Raw genomic sequence first — 26,052 nt, 5'->3', positions numbered from 1 at the left:
GCTAATTTTTGTATTTTTAATAGAGATGGGATTTCACCATGTTGGCCAGAATGGTCTGGATCTCTTGACCTTGTGACCCACCCACCTCGGCCTCCCAAAGTGCTGGGATTACAAGCGTGAGCCACTGCGCCCTGCCTAAGTTTTGCATTTTTTAGTAGAGACGTGGTTTCACCATGTTGGCTAGACTCGTCTCCAACTCCTGACCCCGGTTGATCCGCCTGCCTCGGCCTTCCAAAGTGCTGGTATTACAGGCGTGAGCCGCCACGCTCAGCCAACTGTTGCACTTTCTTATCATTCATGTCTTCACTGGAGTAGCCCTCTTAGTCTTTCAAGAACTTTTCCTTTGCATTTACTATGTGGTTAAATGTTTGGCGCAAGAGGCCTAGCTTTCCACATGCCTTCCTCACTAAGAGTAATCATTTCTAGCTTTTGATGTATAGTGAGAAACGTGGGACTCTTACTTTTGTTGAGCACTTAGAGGCCATTGTGAGGTTATTCATTGGCCTGCTTTTGATACTATTATGCCTCAGGGAATAGGAAATCCTGAGGAGTGGGAGAGACACAGAAGTGGCTGGTCAATGGAGCAGTCAGAACACAAACAATTTTCAATTAAGTTTGCTATACATTGACGTGGTTTGTGGTTACTCCACAAAACAATTACAATAGTAACATCAGTGTTCACTAATCATAGAAAAACAGATATTATAATAGCAAAAACGTTTGAAATGTTGGGAGAACTACCAAAATATAATACAGAGACATGACGTGGGCAAATGCTGTTAAGAAATGGCACTGATAGACTTGTGTGAGGCAGGGTTGCTACAAGCCTTCTATTTGTTAAAAAGTGCAGTATCTGTGAAGCACAATAAAACAAGGTATGCCTATAATCTTTTCTTTAAAAGTATCCTACTAGTGTAATCTCTTTAAGATACAAACATGAGTATAAAGCAGTTTATTAACTATTATGTGGATGTATACTCATGGGAGAGAGACATTGATTAGAAAATTTCACCAGTTTGAAAAATTGGTTTTTATTATTCATTTATTTTATTTATTTATTTATTTATTTTTTTTTTTGAGACAGAGTCTCGCTCTGTCGCCCATGCTGGAGTGCAGTGGCACAATCTTGGCTTACTGCAAACTCCGCTTCCCGGGTTCATGCCATCCTTCTGCCTCAACCTCCTGAGTAGCTGGGACTACAGGCGCATGCCGCCACGCCTGGCTAATTTTTTGTATTTTTAGAGAGACGGGGTTTCACCGTGTTAGCCAGGATGCTCTCGATCTCCTGACCTTGTGATCCGCTGGCCTCAGCCTCCCAAAGCGTTGGGATTACAGGCATGAGCCACTGCGCCCGGCCGAAAAATTGGTTTTTAATATGGTTTCCACTTGAACTATCTGGTAAACTACTACAGAGTGAGTGGTTTGGTGGGATTAGGGTTGGAGTGGTAAGGAGCCTTAATCATTAGGGTTTTAATCTTCAATGCCTTTGTTACTAGTGCTTAGAAATTAAATTATTTAGATATGGTAATGTTATATTTTATATAACTGTGCTAGAATATGCACTGTGTAGTGTAAAATGTATGTTTACTTTTAAAAGATACTAATTTTTGACAATGTTAAATGTAATACAGTATTTTTAAAGAATACTTTGAAAATACAGATAATTCTAGAAAAGAAAAGAAAAATCTCATATAATCCCTCCTGTAGAGATAATGAATGCTAATCATTTGATGTTTTCCTTTTAGTCTTTGAAACATACTAATTCTCATAACAGTTCTATGAAGTAGGTGCTGTTAGTTCCACTTCATAGAAAAGAATTTAAGGATCAAAGCAATTTTTAAGTGTCTCCCAGAAAATTAAAGTTTTTAAACTTAAATTCCAGTGTTATTTCCCTACAGTATAATTGCCTCTGTTTTATTTAGTTATTTTAGCTCACAGAAAGGAAAAAGAAATGAATTATACCATGGCTTATGTTATTTTTTTCTTATTTTTAGAGACATTTTAAATCCAAAGGATGTGATCAGTGCCCAGTTTGAAAACACCACCACTAGTAAAGATTTTTGCAGTCAGTCATGTTTGTCAACATATGAACTGAAAAAAAAACCTATTGTTACCATAAATACAAATAGTATTTCAACCAAATGCAGCATGTGTCAGAAGAATGCTGTTGTAAGTTACCATTTTCCTTTATTGGGGCAGGAGTCTAATATGTTTGTGCTTAAAGAACAGCTTTTGATGCTCTCTGCTCCTTGTTTTTGTGTTGCTGTTATTTAATTTCTAGATTCGACATGAAGTTAATTACCAGAATGTGGTCCATAAACTTTGCAGTGATGCCTGCTTCTCTAAGTTTCGTTCTGCTAACAACCTCACCATGAACTGTTGTGAGAACTGTGGGGGTTACTGTTACAGTGGGTCGGGACAATGCCACATGCTTCAGATAGAGGGACAGTCTAAGAAGTTTTGTAGTTCATCGTGTATCACGGCATACAAGCAGGTACATGACCATATTTAATCTTGATGTCTTTGTTCAGTTCAGGTAATCTGTATTTTTAGTCAGAATTATTTATGAAAATGTTGTTTTGCAATATTGGGTTTACTGGCCAAGTGCCATGGCTCACACCTGTAATCCCAGCACTTTGGGAGGCTGAGGCGGGCAGATCACCTGAGGTTGGGAATTCGAGACCAGCCTGACCAACATGGAGAAACCCCATCTCTACTAAAAATACAAAAATTAGCCAGGTGTGGTGGCACATCCCTGTAATCCCAGCTACTCAGGAGGCTCAGGCAGGAGAATGGCTTGAACTCGGGAGGTGGAGGTTGCAGTGAGCCAAGATCGTGCCATTGCACTCCAGCCTGGGCAACAAGAGTGAAACTCCATCTCAAAAAAAAAAACAAAACAAAAATGTATATATACACACATACACACACACACACACACGTATATATACGTATATATGTATATATGTATGTATATGTATATATGTAAATATGTATGTGTATATATGTATATATACATATAGAGTTTACTATTTGTTTAACTGGTATTCTTTATACATAAATAGTATTTGTTGAATAAATGTGCATTAAATATTCATACAGAGTTCTATAAGTAGCAGTTTTGTTCATGCATTTGTTTATACACGTTTATGCATTTGAAATACATGTTTTTAGAGTGTGGCTTTTTTTTTTTTTTTTTTTTTGAGATGGAGCCTTGCACTGTCTCCCAGGCTGGAGTGTGATCCCGGCTCACTGCAACCTCCACCTCCCTGGTTCAAGCGATTCTCCTGCCTCAGCCTCCCAAGTAGCTAGGATTACAGGCGCCCACCACCAGTCCTGGCTAATTTTTTTGTATTTTTGGTAGAGATGGGATTTCACTATACTGGCCAGGCTGGTATCAAACTCCTGACCTCAAGTGATCCACCCGCCTCGGCCTCCCAATCCCTGTGCTGGGATTACAGGTGCGAGCCACCATGCCCGGCCAGTATGGCTTTTTTATTTCAAAAGTGATTTGTATTCTTTAACAATATTTTGAAAGTTAAAAAAAAACACGAAGAAATGCAGTGTATCTCTCACAGATAACAAATCCTGTCATTTTGGTGTATAGCCTTCTAATCTTTCCAGCATGTGAGATTTGCATATATACTTCTTATTTGACAAGGAAAGGTTCAAGTTGCATATGTAGTGTTGAAATCTGATTCACAGAATTAAAATTGCAAACCAGATAATCAAAATTATATCATTAATTGTTACAGTAAGGGATTTTTCTTATCTTTATGAAATAGGAAGAAATAGATGTGGATTATATATTTGTGAATTGATGAGGTGTGCACGGGATGAACTGGATGAACTCTATAACAAATGTCTTTTATGTAGTTTTGTGTGTATTAGATTTTTATTTTATTAGTGAATTTTGATCAAATATTAGTTTTAAAATTGATGAACCTAAAGGAATAGTAAATGCTATATATATATATATATATATATATATATATATATTTCTAATTTTTAATTTTTGTGGGTCCATAGTAGGTGTATATATTTATGGGGTAAGTACTTTTAATATTTTTAATTTTATAATGTCTTTTATGTAAGTGCATTTGCTAATCATTCTTTTCCTTAGAATAGTAAGTTTTTGTACAGTTTACCAAAATTGGTGAATTTAATAGTGTTGATTAGGAACTTTCTTGTTAATTGTTCTTAAAACTTTGTAGTAATTTTGGAATTTAAGCATGTTTCAATTTATTTCCTGTTAATGTGAAAACACACTATAATGGCTAAGTTTTACTATTCATTCCTTATTTTTGTTCTCAAAGGAAAAAAAAATCCCCACATCTTCATTGTTTTGTCATTTTCCAAAAGACTGTTCTTTTCCTGATACTGTATCAGGTACTAAAAGTTACCTGGATTCAGTCCATTGAAAGATGAGTGATAGTCCACAAGAGAGGGAGAAATAGGATGAAACATCTTAATTTTAAATTTATTCTTTACTTTTAATTTAGTCAAAACCTATTAAATTTTTCATGTATTATATCTGCTGTGGTAGAGAAAGAACTGGAATTTAGAAGTAAGGCAGATGTAGATTTAATTCTAGACCTTATGTTCAAATACAGTTTTACCTTGGGGAAAGCAGTTAAGCTCCCTGAGTCCCAGTTTTTCTGTCTGTAAATAACTATGATACCACCTATGTCACTGGGATGTTTTTAGGATTATAGAAAGTAAGAATGAAAGAATGCCTAGTATGTAACTGAGGCATTGTAGATGGTCATTTCTGCTACCTTCCTTTCTTCCTTATATATAATTCATTCAACAAACATTAGATATAATTTCTGTTTTGAGGGGCTGCCTGTCTCCTGAGAAAGATAAGACGTATAAATGAGTAAATAGAGATGCTATGATGGAAGTATTATGGGTACAGTGGGCCACAGAGGTAGCATAGTGAGCTCTACTTGATAGGGAAAGATGAGACTATCAGCAGAAGCTTCACAGAGGTGTAACTCTTGATCTGGGTCTTACAAATGAGGTTTGCTTTTACAGTCCTCATTAGGGAGGAGAGGGAAATGGGGTTAGAGATTTAGAAGACATTCCAGAATTCAGGCATATATTCACTTTACTGTGTATTTATTTTAATATCAAGTTTTTACAAATTGATTCTTTAAGAAGGAAGATTGCTCTTAAAATCTCCTAATTGGTGCTGGACATACTTTATAAATTATCCTGAATGTGTGACATGTTAATAATACTTAGCATTATTTGCTGCTGAATCCCTAATTGGGTGAAGACTTAAGATAACGGACTCTGGTTGTTTGTATTTGGACACCTGTGATGATATCCCAGGTTTGCTCTTACTTTATGCTTATGGAGTATTTTTTTTATTATTAGTGGTAGAATATTTGCCAATAAATTGCCTAATAAGTTTACTAATTTCCTTAAATTCATATTTATAAGCACCTTTGGAGGGGGTTATTTCAATTTATAGGATGATATAGTATAAAAGCATGAACTTGCTGTTATTTAATGTTTTTAAAACTGTGGTTATGACCTATTAATAGACCCTGAAATTAATTACTAGGTTATAAACAGCATTATTATTTTTTTCTTTTTCTTTTTCTTTTTTTTTTGAGGTGGAATCTTCTCATTCTGTCGCCAGGCTGGAGTGCAGTGGCACGATCTCAGCTCGCTGCAAGCTCTGCCTCCTGGTTCACGCCATTCTCCTGCCTCAGCCTCCCGAATAGCTGGGACTACAGGCGCCTGCCACTATGCCTGGCTAATTTTTTTTGTATTTTTGTAGAGGCAGGGTTTCACCATGTTGACCTTGCTGGTCTTGAACTCCTGACCTCAGGTGATCCACCCACCTCGGCCTCCCGATGTGCTGGGATTACAGGGGTGAGCCACTATGCCTGGCCGCATTACTTTTTCAATGAAATAGAATAGATTGGAAAATATCAAAGTGCATTACATGTTATCATGATATTTATTCCTCTATAAAACTTTTTAGTTTTATTACATACATGCATCATACACAAATGCAAAATCTCAGAAGTACATGTGTACCATGAAACTTCCTATTGAGGATTACAATAATAAAAGTTTGAAAATCACTGATTTCAAATATTTCAAAAGTGTTGAGTATAAACATTTCGAAGAATTATGCTTTTACTAGGAATTTGTTAAAAATGAATGTTGTTTTATTCTCTTAATAGAAATCAGCCAAAATTACACCGTGTGCGCTTTGCAAATCATTGAGATCCTCAGCAGAAATGATTGAAAATACCAATAGCTTGGGGAAGACAGAGCTTTTCTGTTCTGTTAATTGCTTATCTGCTTACAGAGTTAAAATGGTTACTTCTGCAGGTAATATTGGTTTCATAAACTATGAAATGTAATGGTTGAAAAATAATGGTTATTGCTTTGTTTTTAACGGTTTTTTTTGGTTGATTTTTAAGGCACATTTAACATATTTCAGATATTTGTTGTAAAATATCACCTGTTACCTTGATTGCTTATTTATTTACTTGCATACCTATTTATGCATTTCCCCCTTACCAGAAGAATTTCATATGGCTTCTTTATTTTCTTTTTCCCTACCTAATTTCTTTGAAGTTTCATTTATCTGGTAGTTTCAGGGTAGACTTTGACCAATTTAAATTGGAAAGAAACATTTTCAGTATTATGTTAGTTTTTGTCTATATGTGACATGATTTAGTTTCAGTTCCTACAACTTACCCTGGCTCTTGAATTTTCTTATATTGTATAATATTATTTAATTTCTCATACTTTTGTGTACATTTGTACATATTACTCATTGGTTTTTATTTTGATTTGCTAAGGTGTGCAAGTTCAGTGTAACAGTTGTAAAACCTCAGCAATTCCTCAGTATCACCTAGCCATGTCAGATGGAAGTATACGCAACTTCTGCAGCTACAGCTGTGTGGTAGCTTTCCAGGTATGGCTTCAGGAACCTTCCTCTTCTTCAGTCAGTGAGTCACCTACTGTATGAGTCTGTTCTTGCACTCCTCTAAAGAAATACCCTAGACTGGGTAATTTATAAAGAAAGAGGTTTAATTGGCTCACAATTCCACAGGCTGTACAGGTAGCATGGCTGGAGAGACCTCAGGAAACTTTCAATTATGGCGGAAGGCGAAGGGGAAGCCGGCACGTCTTACATGATGGGCTCAAGAGGAAGAGAGAGAAGCGGGAGGTGCTACACTTTTAAACAACCAGATAGTGAGAACTCACTATCACCAGAACAGCAGGGGAGAAATCCACCCCCATGATCCAGTCACTTCCTGCCAGGCTTCTCCCCCAACATTGGGGATTACGACTGGCCGTGAGATTTGGGCAGGAACACAAATTCAAACCTATCACCTACTATAGTAGTGCACATTTATTAGGTGTTTGCTAGGGCCTGGGTTGTGTAAGTTTCTATATCATTCCTATTAAACTTGGATTTGTAGTTCATTCTGTATTTGGAATTTAATTTAACTGCCTTCTATAAAATTGAATGGTACTTTTATCACCCATATTATCTATTGGGAGGATATTATTTTTGAGGAAGATTATTAGTTAAGTTATTTTATTTTTTCATCATAAATGAGACTCCCCCCATTCCGTTATAAGCTGCTCAGAGGCAGGAACATTGCCTGTTAACAGATGTACCTTACATGCCTAGAACTGTGCTTGGCATATGTAGGCACACAATACTTCTTTGTTTTAACAAAGATTAAATTGATACTTTTTCTTGTTTTGTTTTTCCAGAATTTATTCAACAAACCAACTGGAATGAATTCTTCAGTAGTGCCCTTGTCTCAGGGCCAAGTAATTGTAAGCATCCCCACAGGTTCCACAGTGTCAGCCGGAGGAGGTAGCACATCTGCTGTTTCTCCCACCTCCATCAGTAGCTCTGCTGCAGCTGGTCTCCAGCGTCTCGCTGCCCAGTCCCAGCATGTTGGGTTTGCACGAAGTGTTGTGAAACTCAAATGTCAACACTGTAACCGTCTTTTTGCCACAAAACCAGAACTTCTTGACTATAAGGTAAAGTATAGCATGTTCATGATAAGATTTTGAGTATACGTGGGTCTATTTGTAAAATTATTTTTAACTTTGCATCTCTCAAAATCATACCATTTGTTTTGAAAGTAAGGGAGATAAGGAGTTCCATAAGACAAACCAAATGTTTAATTAGTACTTAATGATTATTTCTTCGCAGGGCAAAATGTTTCAGTTCTGTGGCAAGAATTGTTCTGATGAATATAAGAAAATAAATAATGTAATGGCAATGTGTGAATATTGTAAAATTGAGAAAATTGTAAAGGAGACTGTTCGGTTCTCAGGTGCTGACAAGTCATTCTGTAGTGAAGGTAAAGACAGAAGATTATCTTACCTACTGAGCATGTTGGTTGTTTTAAAGCAGTTGATGATGATTTAAGCTTTCACTGTCTAAGTTAATCTGTTCTATTGTTTATGTATAACGTAAATGCCTTTTCGATTCATTTACACTTAGTTCATTCTTTTTTGATCTAGTTTTCTTATATTATGTAGCTGTTAAAATGAAGTGAAAGATTTGCAAAGTATAGTGCAGAAGAAGATGATGTGAAAAACATTTAACATCCTTAGGTTCCCCATTATTAGGTTGATCGGGACCTCAAAGAGCTTCTAGTTCGTGTACTTATTTCTAAATGGGATGCCTTAAATTATGGTAACATTCTAAGTTTATACTTTTATTGTCTTAAACAGCCATTATATTTCTGAATATAAATGGCTTGAATATGCAAATTAATATGTGGAAGATTGTTTTCCTTAGATAACTATTCTATATGTTTATAATGTTTTATTTTACTCTAAAGCTGTATTAATTAGCCTTCTAGAGCAAGGGCTTTCAAACCTTTTGATAACACAGAAGAAGAAATACATTTACACTGTGACCCAGTATATTTTCACATACCTAAATAAAAGTTTTTTTGTTTTTGTTTTTGTTTTTTGAGACAGAGTCTTGCTCTGTCACCCAGGCTGGAATGCCATGGAGCGATCTTGGCTCACTGCAACCTCTGCCTTCTAGGTTCAAGCGATTCTCCTGCCTCAACCTCCCGAGTAGCTGGGACTACAGGCACCCGCCACCACACCTGGCTAATTTTTGTATTTTTAGTAGAGACAGGGCTTCACCATGTTGGCCAGGCTGGTCTCCAACTCCTGACCTCAGGTGATCCACCCACTTTGGCCTCCCAGAGTGCTGGGATTACAGGTGTGAGCCACTACGCCCAGCCCCAAAAGTTTCATGAAATAAAGTCGATGCAGTTTAATATTTTTTCTTCTGTCCTATCCTGTCTTATATCATTTAAAACAAAAACAAAAACCAAAACAAAGCAAAACAAAAACTAGTATAGATACTCTAAAAAATCAAGATACTCTGTGAACTGGTCAGGACCCAAGTGTGAAAACTTTGTCCTAGACCACTTATTTTTCTTTTTTTTGTTTTTGTTTTTATTTGACATGGGGTCTTGCCATGTTGCCCAGGCTGGTCTCAAACTCCTGGGCTCAAGCACTCCTCCCGCCAGCCTCCCAAAGTGTTGGGATTACAGGTGTGAGCCACTGCACCGGGCCTGTCCTAGGCCATTTAAAGTTGCAGAAAACTAATACTTCTACCTAATGTTAATTTTATCTTTCCTGATTTTTAGGTTGCAAATTGCTTTATAAACATGACTTGGCAAAACGCTGGGGAAATCACTGTAAAATGTGCAGTTATTGTTTACAGACATCTCCCAAATTGGTACAGAATAATTTAGGAGGGAAAGTGGAAGAGTTCTGTTGTGAAGAATGCATGTCCAAATATACAGTTTTGTTCTATCAGGTAAATAGAATTCACATTCCTGGGTTTTTCATTCTAGGGCATAAATTATTCCCTTTTAAAATTTCATGTCACATAAAGGACAATTTAATTATTTAAAACTTTTAAGTATTAAATGTTTTATGCCTTCTAGCAATTAATATAAGATTTAGAAAGACTTTAATGTTATTGAAGTTTTCTTTTGTTTTTAATTTCCTGTAGGAGACATATCAGTCTTAAGACATTAAAATATTTAAACTTATAATTTTATTCACTTATTATTTAAATAAAGTGAATTTGTCTTCTGAAGTCTGAGGAAGATAGACCTTATTTTTATTTCACTTTGTTTTTTAATTGCTATAGAGTGAAGTCTGTATGTTACATGTGTTTTTAAAAAAAAATTAGTATAAAATCAGCTGGGCGCGGTGGCTCAACGCCTGTAATCCCAGCACTTTGGGAGGCCGAGGCGGGTGGATCATGAGATCAGGAGATCGAGACCATCCTGGCTAACATGGTGAAACCCCGTCTCTACTAAAAATACAAAAAAATTAGCTGGGTGTGGTGGCGGGCGCCTGTAGTCCCAGCTACTCCGGAGGCTGAGGCAGGAGAATTGCATGAACCCAGGAGGTGGAGCTTGCAGTGAGCTGAGATCGCGCCACTGCACTCCAGCCTGGGCGATAGAGCAAGGCTCTGTCTCAAAAAAAAAAAAAAAATATGTGTGTGTGTGTGTGTGTGTGTGTGTGTGTGTGTATAATCATCGATAAAGACAAACTTTAATTTTGTGATCTAAATTCTAAGTTAATTTCGTCACTTGTTATGTGTGTCTTATTTTTATTTTGTCAGACCGCAGATAATTTGTTTCTTACTCCTTGACTACCTTCTTCTTTTTAGATGGCCAAATGTGATGCTTGTAAGCGACAGGGTAAACTCAGTGAGTCCTTGAAATGGCGAGGGGAAATGAAACATTTCTGTAACCTGCTTTGTATCTTGATGTTCTGTAATCAGCAAAGTGTATGTGACCCGCCTTCACAAAATAATGCAGGTAAAATTAACCTTAGGTACTGAATGGAGTCTTTGGTCAATACTAGGAACTACTGTTCTTTTACAGATCAGGAACTGTGTAAACAGTTGTCATTAATTTCATGAAACCTCAGTTTCCTTGTATTCTGTATCATTAACATTTAGTTTTTTTGTTGAACACCTTATTTCACTGTCGTCCGTGTGAAGAGACCACCAAACAGGCTTTGTGTGAGCAACAAGGCTGTTTATTTCACCTGGGTGCAGGCGGGCTGAGTCTGAAAAGAGTCAGTGAAGGGAGATGGGGTGGGGCCGTTTTATAAGATTTGGGTAGGTAAAGGAAAAAGGGGGGTTGTTCTCTGGCGAGCAGGAGTGGGGGTCACAAAGTGCTCAGTGGGGGAGCTTTTTGAGCCAGGATGAGCCAGGAAAAGGAATTTCACAAGGTAATGTCCTCAGTTAAGGCAGGAACAGGCCATTTTCACTTCTTTTGTGTTGGAATGTCATCAGTTAAGGCAGGAACCGGCCATCTGGATGTGTACGTGCAGGTCAGAGGGGATGTGATGGCTTAGCTTGGGCTCAGAGGCCTGACACCTTAGATTAAAGCTGAGTAAAAATGAGTTTTTGATTAAATAGATTTCTTTGAGAATATTGAATCAAATAAACTCTGTAAGAACTTAAATTTATGGGAAAGGATAACAGTTAATGGTTTGTAATTGAGTATAATTGGCTTCCTTAAAAAATCCTTTGAGACTACTTATAACAAAAGACATAAAGTCGAAATCACATGGCCTTTTAAATATACCATGTGCAGGCCAGATGTGATGGTTCATGCCTGTAATCCCACCGCCTTTGGAATGCTGAGGTGGGAGGACGGCTTGAGGCCGGGAGTTCAGGGGTGGAGTGAGCGGTGACCACAGCACAGCAATCCCAGCTGGATGATATAGTGAGACCCTGCCTCTAAAAAATTAAAATAAAATAAAACTATATGTCGTGGGCGTGACTAGTTGGGGCCAGTGTCACGGGCTGTAAAGGAATTTACCAAGACAGTCATAGGTAAAGGCAGATTTATTGGAGAAAGTGTGAAAATATGTTGCAAGGTTGCAGTGAGCAGCACAGCAGAGAAGGGGAAGTCTGCAAAGAGGCAGCGGCTTGAGGGAAGTTTTACGTGGTCCTGCTGGAGGGGGCTGCTTGCAGAATGTAGCCGTGCTCCTGGGGCTACCTGTAGGAGGTCATCTCTCAGAGTAATTACTCATTATTCTCCCCCACCTGGTGCCCCTTCCTCTTTGTTGCTTACTTACCTTATCAGGACTTACTTATCTTATCAGGACTACATACTATGTGCATAGTTAGGCCACTTTATCTCAGAAAATTTATTATTTAAAAACAAACAACACTAGTATCATCCTGAAAGCTAGAAGAATTTAAGTATAGTCTCCTTACAAATAAAAGCAAAATCTACAAGAGCCTACTCCAAAACTTAAAAAAAAAATTATTTCTATATAAAGGCAAGATTTAAGAAAAACATTAGGCTGAATTGTCCATTAAATCTAACCTGTGATCTTCATTGGTATTGTGTGTTTGAGGATTTGCATTGTTGGTTTTTAAGTTAGACTATTTGTTGCCTTTTTATGTAAAGAAAGTAAATAGAAAACTTTCAAGTTTTACTAATTAAAAAGTAGAAAACCAGGGTACGGTGGCTCATGCCTGTAATCCCAGCACTTTGGGAGGCTGAGGCAGGCGGATCACGAGGTCAGGAGTTTGAGACCATCCTGGCCAACATGGTGAAACCCCGTCTTTACTAAAATACAAAAAATTAGCTGGGTGTGGTGCTGCACACCTGTAGTCCCAGCTACTTGGGAGGCTGAGGCAGGGGGATCGCTTGAACCTGGGAGGTGGAGGTCGCTGTGAGCTGAGATCGTGCCACTGCACTCCAGCCTGGGCAGCAGAGTGAGACTCTGTCTCAAAAAAAAAAAAAAAAAAAAAAAGAAGAAAACCAAAACCCAGTTAATCCTAAAGTGACTTTTTGCTCCAACAGAAATTACTCAAACCTGAAAACGTTGTTTAACTTCCTTGAAATGGTTTCTGTGTAAGTACATATAAATCACGTGAGGTTTCCTTATTTTTGTTTATTTTAATCAGCAAATATTTCCATGGTTCAAGCTGCTTCAGCAGGACCCCCATCTCTGAGAAAAGATTCGACTCCAGTTATAGCTAATGTAGTATCATTGGCAAGTGCCCCTGCTGCTCAGCCTACAGTGAATTCTAACAGTGTCTTACAAGGTATGGCTTGATTGGAAAGCATTTATCTAGCCTATTTAGGTTGAATGCAGTGGTCCTCTAACTTCCTTTCATCAGGGATTATTTTCATACATTTGACATATTCATATTAGGAATAGTGGCTCGCTGCACAAGTTTCATATCTCATACTTTAGAATTGCTAGTTTCTTCCGTTGAATTAAAAAAACACATGTTCTTATTATGAGGGTTTGTGTTTATGTACTGATAATCAGCTTTTAATGCTAATGTTAAAATAATTGTAAAGATCCTAAATTTATGTTTTAATTTATATCAAGGTGCAGTTCCAACAGTAACAGCGAAAATCATCGGTGATGTAAGTTTTATTACTTTTATTGGTATTGTCACTGTATTTATTTTTCATTTTCGTACAGTATAAATATGTGTGAGCTAATTTGCCCTGCTTCTTTATTTATTATATGAAATAGATTTCATTAGCTCATTTAATCTTTGTTCAGGAATAGGATTTTCTGGCTATTTAAATAGGTCTTTTATGTACTTTAATATCTTTGAATGCTGGCTATGTAGTTACTGAAAGTTTTTCTTTAATTACACAAAATTGAAGTAAATTGTACAGGATTTAGGCCTGAAAGACTTTTGGATGTTTTGTGATGTACTCAGATTATAAATAAAATATTTATAAAATGTAGCTTATCCTCCCTCTGACCCATTACAGATTATACTGTAAAAAAAAAAATTCTTTTTTTAACCCATTAATATTTTCTGCTTTGTCTCTTAAAAGAAGACAATAAATAATGAGAAAAACTTCTGACTGGAACAGTGGCATTTCTAAGGTGTTTCTCCAGGTTTCTGGGATAACTTTCACATCTTTATTCAAGTTACTTAAATGATCATAAGTGATTCTGTTATTCCTAGTTATCTTGAATCTTTCAAGTCCTCTGTGTCTTAATCAGGAAGTAAGAATTCTCATTTTAAACTTAGCCAGCATTGTTATTGATCAGCAGTGTGTTACAATAGAAATAGCATTTTTCTTGGTAAATAGAAATTGTGATTAGAGACATGCAGAGTAATATATAGTTATTAAAACATTCCTTGATTACTATTAATATTTTAGGAGTATTGTATTTCTTATACATTTGGTTGAATATTTACTTGCTATGTCCTCCATGTAATTCCAATATGACATTTCTTTTAATATTATAATATTTCTTACAATTACGATGAGATTTTAAAAAATGTTTTTGGTTTCTAATTTGTTTTTTTACTAGGCAAGTACTCAAACAGATGCCCTGAAACTGCCACCTTCCCAACCTCCAAGGCTTTTGAAGAACAAAGCTTTATTATGCAAACCCATCACACAGACTAAAGCCACCTCTTGCAAACCACATACCCAAAACAAAGAGTGCCAGACAGGTATGTTCCTTGGTCTTTCTTTCTTTATTAATTTTTTAAGGGAAAGAAATGTAGGATCTACTTACATTGAGTACCTACTATTTCCTAGGTGATGTGTTTGGTTGTTTGTATACATTGCCCAATTTAGTTCTCACAGCATCCCCGTGAGTTAGGTATTTTCCGCATCTGAGGCTTAACAAGTTGGGTCAAAGAGAAGGAAGTTAATCAGTGATACCATACTGTGAGCAAGTCATTTAATTCTCTTATTAATGACAATGTAATATTATAGAATAAGCATAAGGTTTGGAATTACATGGACAGGCTTCTAGGAGGTGCTATTGTTTTCCAGTGTGACCTTAGGTTTGAACTACTCCACAGTCTCTTGGCTACTCCACACTGTTTCAAATGAAGTCAGTTCCTTTGAGGAGAGCTTCAGAGCTTTCTTTTCTTTTTTTTTTTTTTTTTTTAATGAACTGCCTCTCCCCCTAGGCAGAATCTCTGAGCCACCTCTGTGGATGCTGGGCAGGGTGGTAGTCTGTGGCCTTCTTGGCTTGCCTCTCCTGGCATGGAACTTCTGCCCTACAAGTGAGCTGGGGTGTGGGTGATCAGGATCCCAGTGTTCTTGGCCTGCTTTTCCTAGGGTAGAGCCTCCATCCAGTGGATGGAAACTAGGTGAAGGGAAGCCCCTGACCTCTTGCCCGTACTCACCAGGAATTTAGCCTCTTCAGCTTTCAGTTGGAGCGGATGAGAAATGCTTGTGGCCTCCCTTTCGTGATGAGATACGGTAACACTTGATTGGGAGCTGAGTGGAGGGAAGCCCATTTTTATTGGCCACAGCTACCCATAGTGGAGTTTCTGTCAAGCTGAGCTGAATTGAGCTGGGGGGATAAAGCCTGTGATGGCTGAAATGTCACAGACTTTCACTGTTCTTGAAATTTGAACAGATTGTCTTGAATAAATGTTTCTTCATTTGGTATATGCCTTTAGGACAATTTCCCAAGAGTTTAAATGGCTGTTTTTAAATAGTTTTCACTTTCTTTGCTTGTTTCACTAAGGAATAGATCTTTGTAGCTCCTCATGCTGCCATCCAAGAGTCCTAGAATTTTGGCCGATTGCAGTGGCTCACACCTGTAATCCCAGCAGTTTGGGAGGCTGAGGTGGGAGGATCACTTGAGCCCAAGAGTTCAAGACCAGCACGGGCAACATAGCGAGACCATCTCTACTAAAAAATTTTTTAAAGTCCCAGAATTTTTAAACTAGAAGGAAATTCTTGATTTCTAGAGCTGCAAGGCTATCCTGTCATCCATTGCTTCTCAAAGATTAATATGCACATGAATTATCCAGGAATTTTACTAAGTAGATTCTTATTCAGTGAGGCCTGAGATTTTGCGTTTCTTATAAGCTCCCAGGTAAAGTCAGTGCTTCTGGTCCATGGACCACACCAAAATAGCAAGGCTCTAAATGATTTAGTTCTTTTTTTTTTTTTTTTTTTAATCAATAGCAGTTTATTTAGTATTATGTAGTTTGGTTATCAGATGTTTCTAAATCAAGTAACAATTTTTTAATGTCCGCTGTATTATGTAAAGTTTATTGGCCAAGTGTGGTGCCTCATGCCTATACTCCCAGCACTTTGGACAGCTGAGGCGGGAGGATCACTTGAGCCCAGGAGTTCAAGACCAGCCTGGGCAACATGGTGGGACCCCATCTGTTAAAAAAAAAAAAATTATGCCATATTATTTTCCCACTTCTAACTCTAGTCAAATTGTTAGCTCTTCTCTTTCTGTCCCTAGTATTACCTTTCTCCTAGATTAATGATTTTACACTTATCTAGCATATTCTCTGACACATAGAAAGGACTCTATATGCTCCTTGACTTATAATGTTGTACCCATCATATGTTAAAAAAATCATGAGTCAGAAATGCATTTAATATGCCCAACCTCCAGAACATCATCATAACTGGGCCTAGGCTATTTTAAACATGCCCAGAACATTTACATTAGCCTACAGTTGGGCAAAGTCATCTAACACAAAGTTTATTTTGTAATAAAGTTTTGAATACCATATAATTCATTCAGTGCTATACAGAAGTATGGTATATACTTGTTTTTGCACCATCATAAAGTTGAAAAATCCTGTATTGAACCATCGTTAAGTTGGGGACCGTCTGGTTAAATAATGGAATAAATCATCCATCTTGCTACTTTCTCCAAGTTTTTTTCCAAGTTCTGTTTCATCCTTTTAATACTTAGAACATCTGCTATATATATTTATTCTTTTTTGTAGATAATCATAACCTAGAGTAGTCTCCCATCATCTTAGCTCTACATATTATAATTGCCTATTTTAACAGTTGATATATTTTTTATTCAGTGCTGAAATTGTTGCCAAATTAATCTTTTTTGATGTCATTTTCATCACTACTTTGTGTTAAAAAAATCTTCAGTAGCTACAAATGATTTTGAAATGTGCATTATAGCATGATGGAAATGGCCCCTCCCTATTCAGCCTCCTCTTTAGCAAGCGGTTTTCCATGCTTGTCTTCTAGTTTCCCTGTTTCAATCCTTTCGATTTATCCATCTAAATTATATCCTGCATTCATTTTCTCCTCACATCACTGATATTTGTTACCCACTTTTTGTCAGTGCTATACTCAAGTTTTTTTTTTTGGCTACTTTAGTTATTTCTCCTTTGTAAGAAGTCCTGTAGTGTCGTAGGTTACTCTTATTTTGAACTATAAACCTCCATAAGCTTTTTTATTTTGAAATCTTATGAAAGCATTTCTAACCCTCTTTGCTTTTTGTGATTTTGTTGTTGTTATTGTTAGAAGACACTCCAAGTCAGCCCCAGATTATTGTGGTGCCAGTTCCCGTACCAGTGTTTGTTCCCATACCTCTTCATCTTTATACTCAATATGCTCCAGTCCCATTTGGAATTCCGGTTCCAGTGAGTAATCATTTAGAGATTAAAGCTAATATAGCATGCATTTTCCTCAATTAAAATTGTATAGTTCTGTGAAGAAAGTTTTCATTTGTTGGTAAAATATACCTGCTTCTGATTGGCTGTTATCATATTCCCATTATTATTTAACATGGATTATATAAATGACTGCTTTTATTTGTACCCTTCCTTCTCAGAAAAGGTTATGATGTAGCTTTTTAAAAAAGTTACATGCACAATAAGACCACTCAAATAGAAAAAGATCAGAAATGGTGTATGTTGAAATCCTGGATTCTAGCAAGGGTGAAAAGAGTACTGTGATTTATATAATTCTCATTTCTGATTAAAGAAAAATGTATTTTTTAATTACAAATTTATTTTTCCCAGGTACTGAGTCCTTAAAGGAAACAGTTATGAGAAAATTGTGAGAAATACAAGCAAAAACAACAAAAACAAAATGCAAGTGTATTATAGAATTATTCTTTTAGAGGATTCAGAGACATAATTGGTTGAGTGTCCAAAGCACTTATTGAAATTTTATTTAAATAGCTCTAGTCTTATAAAAACAAACTAGCAAGACTATTTTAATCATCAGCAATGAATATACCTTAAATTTGTTTACTATTTTAATACCTAAATCATCTCACAAATCATACTTTTGGCTACAAACCTGTTGCCAAAGAAAGCCTTCAGTCTATCCTTGGTCTTTCAGATGCCTGTCCCTATGCTTATTCCATCTTCAATGGATAGTGAAGATAAAGTCACAGAGAGTATTGAAGACATTAAAGAAAAGCTTCCCACACATCCATTTGAAGCTGATCTCCTTGAGATGGCAGAAATGATTGCAGAAGATGAAGAGAAGGAGAAGACTCTATCTCAGGGAGGTTGGTATAATCTTTAAAAGTAAAGAAAGAAAAAACACGTTTTACACATTTGCAGGTGACTCAAATAATTTTAAGTATAAGACAGGGTGTTTCTAAAACCTTTATTGTCTGTGAATACCAAGCCTGTGGGGTTGATTACACTTTTTAGTGCTTCTGAAAGCTCTTACTGTTTTTATGAAGGAAAACCAAGTATTGGTATTCAATAGTTTTTAGTTATGATTCCAGAAAAATAACTTAGAAATCAAGATTTCATGATCATTTTCCAATTACATCTCTGTAATCAAAGCCATGGTCCCCACATAAGAATTCCTGTTATATAATAACCAGCATGCTGGTAGAGGGTAAATAGAACCTTAGGATGGAAAGCCATTTGGCTCAAGATAACTGATAGATAGATCTCATACTACTAGTGTGGAATCATGATAAAAACAATAGTTAACGTTTTGTGTGCTTGCCATACGCTAGGCATTGTGCTCAGTGCGTTGTGTGCCTTGCCTGATTCAATCTTCATGACAGCCTTATGGGGTGGGGAGGGGGTACTATGTATCTCAAATTTCTGATCTGGAAAGTAGGATGTCAGACTTGCCTTGGTTATGCAGTCCAGAAGTGGCGGAACCAGAACTTGAATCCAGATACATCTGACTCGAAAGCACATGATACTAACCAGAATCCCCATTAACAGTGGTAATCTGTTTAACTGCATTTATCCCTAATGTCTAATTTTGTTAATGAATTATTCTTTCTGCATATGAAATCTATTTACTTAGAACTTCGTAGTATGATTGATGTATATAGTGCAGTCATTTCATTTGAGATATAATTTGTTGTCTAAACATAAATTATTTATGTGCTTTTCTTTTTCTTTAGAGTCCCAAACTTCTGAACAGGAACTCTTTCTAGACACCAAGATATTTGAAAAAGGTTTGTAGTTGAAAATATGTTTTGATTTTTAGAAATACTACCCTCTGTTAGTGATAGAAACCTATAAAATGTTAGTACCCTTGGATTTCATATTTGTAATTTTAACTATTTGTAAGGGGTATCAGATGTATATGAAGTGTACTAATTTGTAGTGAGAATAATAAAAGCCACTCAAATGTTTGTTTTAAAAATTAATTGAGATAATGCTTTCAAGTGCCTACCAAAAATATAAATCCAGTTCTTTGAGACTGATGAACAAGTTACCTCATTCTTGAGTGTACCTAGGTAATTGTCCATCAACCGTATCTCACTCTTTGGTATTTAGGGGTTCAGGAAGTTTTCCGAGCATGTCAAGATGAGGCTATTTTATTTTGAGGGCTTAATTGTTATGTATATATTTCAGACCAAGGAAGTACATACAGTGGTGATCTTGAATCAGAGGCAGTATCTACTCCACATAGCTGGGAGGAAGAGCTGAATCACTATGCCTTAAAGTCAAATGCTGTGCAAGAGGCTGATTCAGAATTGAAGCAGTTCTCAAAAGGGGAAACTGAACAGGACCTGGAAGCAGATTTTCCATCAGGTTTGTGTACAGTAACCTGTCCACTGAAAGCTTTTTATTTTAAAAGATCGGTACAACTCTGAAATGACACTATTAAGCAGTGCCAATTGTTATTGATAATAACAGTGTAATGTGTTAGAGGTCATAATCTAGAGCACAAATAGACCCTGGCTTTGTAGGTGTTGATTCGTACCATATTGTTCTTATAAGTGGTTAATTTGGTTAAAATTTTTTTTAACCTTTCCCGTAGTAGCTATATAAGAGGTTTTCCTGATTGTTAATGAAGTTTTCATTTATGTACTATATCCTTGGTTTAAGTCTATAAGTGGAATCCTTATTTTATCACAAACAAACTAATGAATATAGTGATGATTACCTGATATTTCTTTCCTAGTCTAAGTCTTTATTTAAATTTGTGAGTTATTTACCTCATGTTGTCCTTTCTGCTGATTATTATAGAATCCTTTGACCCACTTAATAAAGGACAGGGAATCCAGGCACGATCCCGAACAAGACGACGACACAGAGATGGCTTCCCCCAACCCAGACGAAGAGTAAGCTGCAGCTTAACTTTTCTAGACTTTTCTTTCCTTCATTCTACAAGCATTATTTAGTTCCTGCTGCTTTCAAAACTCTGTAACAGCCAGAGTCAGGTAGTTCCACGTGTTATTTTGCAACCTTTGTTTTTTGAATTCAAGAACCATATATTTTATTTACATTTCTTTCAGTAGGAACTTTTTTTGTTTCTATAGTTAAGGGTTTTCTTTTATATTGCTTTGTTTACTTTAAAAAACTTTTTATAGTATGTTTTATGCTTTTATCTTTTTGAACAGCCTCTAAATTTAGCTCTTTTTACATGTTATAATACTGAGTACTTTGGGAGGCCGAGGCAGGCAGATCACAAGGTCAGGAGATCGAGACCATCCTGGCTAACATGGTGAAACCCCGTCTCTACTAAAAATACAACAAAATTAGCCAGGTGTGGTGGTGGGTGCCTGTAGTCCCAGCTACTCGGGAGGCTGAGGCAGGAGAATGGCCTGAACCCAGGAGGTGGAGCTTGCAGTGAGCTGAGATCAGGCCACTACACTCCAGTCTGGGTAACAGAGCAAGACTGTCTCAAAAAAAAAAAAAAAAAAAAAAGTAATAATAAATAAAAATAAAAAATACTGAGTAGTTCACTATTTTTTTTTTTTTTTTTTGAGACGGAGTTTCGCTTTGTCGCCCAGGCTGGAGTGCAGTGGTGTGATCTCGGCTCACTGCAAGCTCCACTTCCTGGGTTCACGCCGTTCTCCTGCCTCACCCTCCCAAGTAGCTGGGACTACAGGTGCCCGCCACCACGCCCGGCTAATTTTTTTTGGTATTTTTTAGTAGAGACAGGGTTTCACCATGTTAGCCAGGATGGTCTCGATCTCCTGACCTCATGATCCACCTGCCTCGGCCTCCCAAAGTGCTGGGATTACAGGCGTGAGCCACTGAGCCCAGCCAGTTCCCTGTTTTTGTAGTATAGTAAAATAGTGAAGTTTACATGGCTGTTTTTCACATTGACAGGGCTTTCCTATACAAAGTTGAAAGAATAATAGCTTTATTTTTAAAATTAGCCCTGTTGTATAATTATATTAAAACATTTTTAAGTTCTGAATGTACATTTTGATGGCCTTCAACTAATGTATATGTTATGTAATTACCACCACAATCATGAACAATTCCACTTAGTAAGAAGTTCCACTATGACCTTTTGCAGTCAGCCCCTCTGGCTGCTGACAACCACTGATCTACTGTACAGATTGATGCAGAATGCCACTGCTTTGCCTTTTCTGAAATTTCACATGAATGGAACCCTATAATATGTAGTCTTCTGTGTTTAAGTTCTTTTACTTGGCATAATGTTTTTGAGATTCATCCATGTTATTTCATGTCCCAGTAGTTGATTCCTTTTTATTTCTGAGTAGTAGTTCATTACATGGACAAACTACAATTTGTTCAGCTGTTTAACAGGTGATAAAAATTTGGGTTGTTTCCAGATTGGGGCTATTTTGAATAAAACTTACTCAAAATGTTATGAACATCTTAGTATCAATCTTTGTGTGAACATATGTTTTCATTTCTCTTGAGGAAAAAGATCTAGGAATGAGATTGCTAGGTTTTATGCTTATGTGTATTTTTAACTTTGTAAGAAAGCTGCCAGACTGTTTTCCAAAGGAGATGTACCATTTTGCAGTCCCACTAGCAATGTATGAGAGAGTTCCATCTGCTCCATGACTTTGCTAACACTTGGTATTGTTGATTTTTAATTTTAGCCATTCTAGTCAATGTATAGTGGTACCTCATTATGGTTTTAATTTGTTTTTCCCTAATGATTAATGATGTTGAGCATCTTTTCATATACGTATTTGCCATTCATGTGTCTTCTTTGGTAAAGTGTTTATTCACAGTTTTCGCACATTTTTTTCATTTTTTTACTGGGTTGGTTGTCATCTTGTTGAGTTGTAAGTATTCTTTACTGTGGACATAATTTCTTTATCAAATCAACATTTGGTCCTATTTTGTTACTTCCTTTTTATTTTCTTAATGATGAATAGCAGATTTTGATTTTGAGGAAGTCCCTTTTATCAATTTGTTATTTTATGGATTGTGCTTTTTAATACCTCATCTAAAAATTTTTGCCTAACTCATAGTAACTAAGACGTTCTCTTACATTTTCTTCTAGAAGTTTTATAGTTTTAACTTTTATGTTTGTGATCTATTTTGAGGTAATTTATATATATGAGTTGAGGCAAGGGTCAAGGTTCATTTTTTGCATATGGACATCCAGTTGTTCCAGCACTGCCCTTGAAAAAGACTATTCATTCCCCATTGAATTACATTAGCAACTCTGTTAAAAGTCAATCATATATGTATCTATCGGTCTGTTTCTGAAACTCTCTATTCTGTTCTATTGACTTATATGTCTATTTTTATACCAGTACCAACTGTCCTGATTACTGTGATTTTACAGTGAGCCTGGAAATTAAGAGTGTAAATCTTCCAGCTTTGTTCTTCTTAAACTTGTCATTTGCATGTCTGTATACATTTTGGAATCAACTTGTCAATTTCTTTAAAAAAAAAAAAAAAAGGCTGCTAGAATTTCAGTTGGGGCTGTCCTGAATCCAGAGAGAGAGAACTGACATTTTAGGAATGTTGAGTCTTCTAATTTGGAAACATGGAATAGTCTGCATTGCAAGTCTCATTATATTCTGTTAAGTTTATTTCATAAGTATTTAAGATATTTTGATGCTGTTGTAAATTGTATTATTTTTAAATTTCATTTTTCACTGAGCACAATGACTCACACCTATAATCCTAGTACTTTGGGAGGCTAAGGCAGAAGGATTGCTTGAGCCCAGGAGTTTGAGACCAGCCTGGGCAATGTAGTGAGACCCCATCTCTACTAAAAATTTTAAAAATTAGCTGGGCATGGTGACGCATGCTGGTGGTCCCAGCTACTTGGAGGGCTGATCTGGGAGAATTGCTTGAGCCTAGGTGGGGTGGAGGCTGCAGTAAGCCCTGATCATGCCACTGCACTCTAGTCTGGGCGACAGAGCGAGACCCTGTCTCAAAAAAAAAAAGAAAAACAATTTCATTTTTCGTGTTCCTTACTAGTATATAGAAATATAGATAATTTTTTCTTCTATGATATTTATCTTAGAAATAAAAAAAAGAAATATAGGTAATTTTCATGTATTTACTTTGTGTCCTGTGATTTTGCTCAACTAAAATCCTTAGGATTTTCTACCTAGACAATCATATTATCTGTGAATAAAGACAGTTTTACTTTTTCCTTTGTAATCTGAATGCATTTTCTTTCCTTCTTTTTCTTGTTTTATTGAACTAGCTAGTATCTTCAGTACAATGTTGAATATTAGTAGTGAGAGCAGACCTTTTTGCCTTATTCCTAACCTTACGGTGAAAAAAAGTCTTGCAACAGTAAGTATGATGTTACCTGTAGGTTTCTCATAGGTGGTTTCTATCAGGTTGAAGAAGTTCCGCTTCTCCTTTTAATTTGCTGAAAGTTTTTTAAATCATGATTGGGTATTGAACTTCCTCAGGTGGATTTCTTGCATCTTTTGAGGTGATTATCTGGTTTTCCTTTTTTTAAGTCTGTTAAAATGGTAAAATACATTAATTTTTTCAAATGATTAACCTTCCATTCCTGGGATAAACCCTACTTTTTTCTGTATTTATTATTTTTTTGTGTTGCTGGATTTGGTTTGCTAATATTCTGCGAAGGTTTTTTGTTGTTGTTCTGTTTTGAGACAGAGTCTCACTCTGTTGCCCAGGCTCGAGTGCAATGGCGCGATCTTGGCTCACTGTAACCTCCACCTCCCAGGTTCAAGCAGTTCTCCTGCCTCAGCCTCCCAAGTAGCTGGGATTACAGGTACCCACCACCATGCCTGGCTAATTTTTGTATTTTTAGTAGAGATGGGGTGTCACCATGTTGGCCAGGCTGGTCTTGAACTCCTGGCCTCAAGTGATCCACCCACCTCGCCCTCCCAAAGTGCTGGGATTACAGGCGTGAGCTGCCATGGCCGGCCCTATGAAGGTTTTGAGTGTCCCTGTTCAAGACATATTTATCTGTACTTTGTGACTGGTTTTGGTATCAGGGTAATGGTGACATTATAAAATCAGTTAATATTTCTTTTTCTTCTATTTGTATAATTTCTTTAACTATGATAGAATTTAACTATGATGGAATTTAATCCATCTGGGAATAGAGTTTTTGTGGGAGGGTTTTAAGCTATAAATGCTGTTTCTATGGCTATTTAGGTTATCTGTTTCTTCTAGAGTAAGCTTAATTAATCTTTCAAGAAGTTTGTCCATTTCATCTAAGTTGTTTAATTTATTGGCGTGAGAGTCACAAGTGATCCACCTGCCTCAGCCTCCCAAAGTGTTGGGATTACAGGCGTGAGCCACTGCACCCAGCCTGGGTTTTAATTTGGATTTCCTTTTCTGGTTTTTTGCTTGTTTGTTTTTAGACAGGGTCTCCACTCAGTCACCCAGGCTGGAGTGCAGTGGCATAATCATGGCTCACTGCAACCTCAACCTCCTGGGCTCAGGTGATCCTTAAACCTCAGTCTCCCAAGTAGCTGGGACTACAGATGTATGCCACCATGCCTGGCTAATTTTTTAATTTTTTGTAGAGACGGGGTCTTGCCATGTTGCCCAGGCTTATCTCGAACTCCTGGGCTCAGTCTGCCCACTTAGGCCTCCCAGAGTGCTGGCATTACAGGTATGGGCCATTGCACTTGGCCTTCCTTTTCTAGTTTCTTAATATAGAAGCTTAGGTTATAGATTATAGACTTTTTAAAATTTTTCTTATTGAAACATTTTAATACTACAAATGTCCCTTTAAGTACTGCTTTAGTTCCATCACAGAAATTTTGGTAAATTTTATTTTCATTTTCCTTTAAGTTCAAAATGTTTTGTGATTGCATGTGTCCTTTCTTCTTTGACCCATAGAGCTGTTTAATTTATGATTTTGGAGGATTTTTTTGGACATCTATGCATCATTGGTTTCTATTTTAATTTCATTGTAGTTAGATAATTTGTTGAGGCTTGTTTTATAGCACAGAATATGATCTGTTTACATGTTTCATTAAATAGACCTGAGTGGTAATAATAGTTATTCATACCTCATCAGGTGAGTCTATATCTGGAACATAGTAAATACCCAAATGTTAGTGATTATTACAGTGTGCTCTTCTGCATTTAAACTTTTTCTTTCTTCCTTCCTCATATGGATTGGATTAAATAATCTCTAAAGCCCTTTCTTGCTCTAAGAACTCTGAATCTTTAGGATATAAAACTAAATTCTTTATTCTACAAATGTATACCCTTTCCAGCTTTGAGAACCCTGACTCTTAAAAATCCAAAACTAAATTTTATGTTCTGTAAATTTTTGGAATTCTTACAGGGACGGAAGAAGTCTATAGTGGCTGTGGAGCCCAGGAGTCTTATTCAAGGAGCCTTTCAAGGCTGCTCAGTGTCTGGGATGACACTGAAATACATGTATGGGGTAAATGCTTGGAAGAACTGGGTTCAGTGGAAAAATGCCAAGGAAGAGCAGGGGGATCTAAAATGTGGAGGTAAGTGCACAGCATGAATTGTATCTTGATTTAGGTAGGGGGAAATATACAGATAATCTACTGAAAAGGGATATATTTTAGGTCAAAAACCCCATAAAACTTTGGTTTGGGCTTTACTTAATTTTTTCCGCACTTTTA

At 36.7% G+C, this 26,052-nt stretch overlaps 1 protein-coding gene across 6 annotated transcripts in view; it reads left to right on the top strand.

Annotated features, from left to right (window-relative positions):
• The window catches only part of ZMYM4 (zinc finger MYM-type containing 4), a 152,766-nt gene that overhangs the window by 110,073 nt on the left and 16,641 nt on the right, over positions 1-26,052 (top strand). For all 6 annotated transcript variants that reach the window (XM_019015121.4, XM_055391493.2, XM_063700442.1 and 3 more), the window contains 17 exons: positions 1,995-2,169; positions 2,282-2,494; positions 6,201-6,351; positions 6,828-6,943; positions 7,756-8,031; positions 8,207-8,357; positions 9,672-9,844; positions 10,712-10,862; positions 12,977-13,117; positions 13,411-13,448; positions 14,362-14,506; positions 17,313-17,431; positions 18,138-18,309; positions 19,177-19,230; positions 19,634-19,813; positions 20,252-20,346; positions 25,743-25,914. In XM_019015121.4, the coding sequence (XP_018870666.3) occupies positions 1,995-2,169; positions 2,282-2,494; positions 6,201-6,351; positions 6,828-6,943; positions 7,756-8,031; positions 8,207-8,357; positions 9,672-9,844; positions 10,712-10,862; positions 12,977-13,117; positions 13,411-13,448; positions 14,362-14,506; positions 17,313-17,431; positions 18,138-18,309; positions 19,177-19,230; positions 19,634-19,813; positions 20,252-20,346; positions 25,743-25,914 (2,522 nt within the window). The remainder of the gene's footprint in view (positions 1-1,994; positions 2,170-2,281; positions 2,495-6,200; positions 6,352-6,827; positions 6,944-7,755; positions 8,032-8,206; positions 8,358-9,671; positions 9,845-10,711; positions 10,863-12,976; positions 13,118-13,410; positions 13,449-14,361; positions 14,507-17,312; positions 17,432-18,137; positions 18,310-19,176; positions 19,231-19,633; positions 19,814-20,251; positions 20,347-25,742; positions 25,915-26,052) is intronic.

Source organism: Gorilla gorilla, chromosome 1 (assembly GCF_029281585.2).
Source record: "Gorilla gorilla gorilla isolate KB3781 chromosome 1, NHGRI_mGorGor1-v2.1_pri, whole genome shotgun sequence".
Lineage (NCBI taxonomy): Eukaryota > Metazoa > Chordata > Mammalia > Primates > Hominidae > Gorilla > Gorilla gorilla.
The sequence above is the reverse complement of the archived record's forward strand: the minus strand, read 5'-3'. Positions and strand labels throughout refer to the sequence as shown.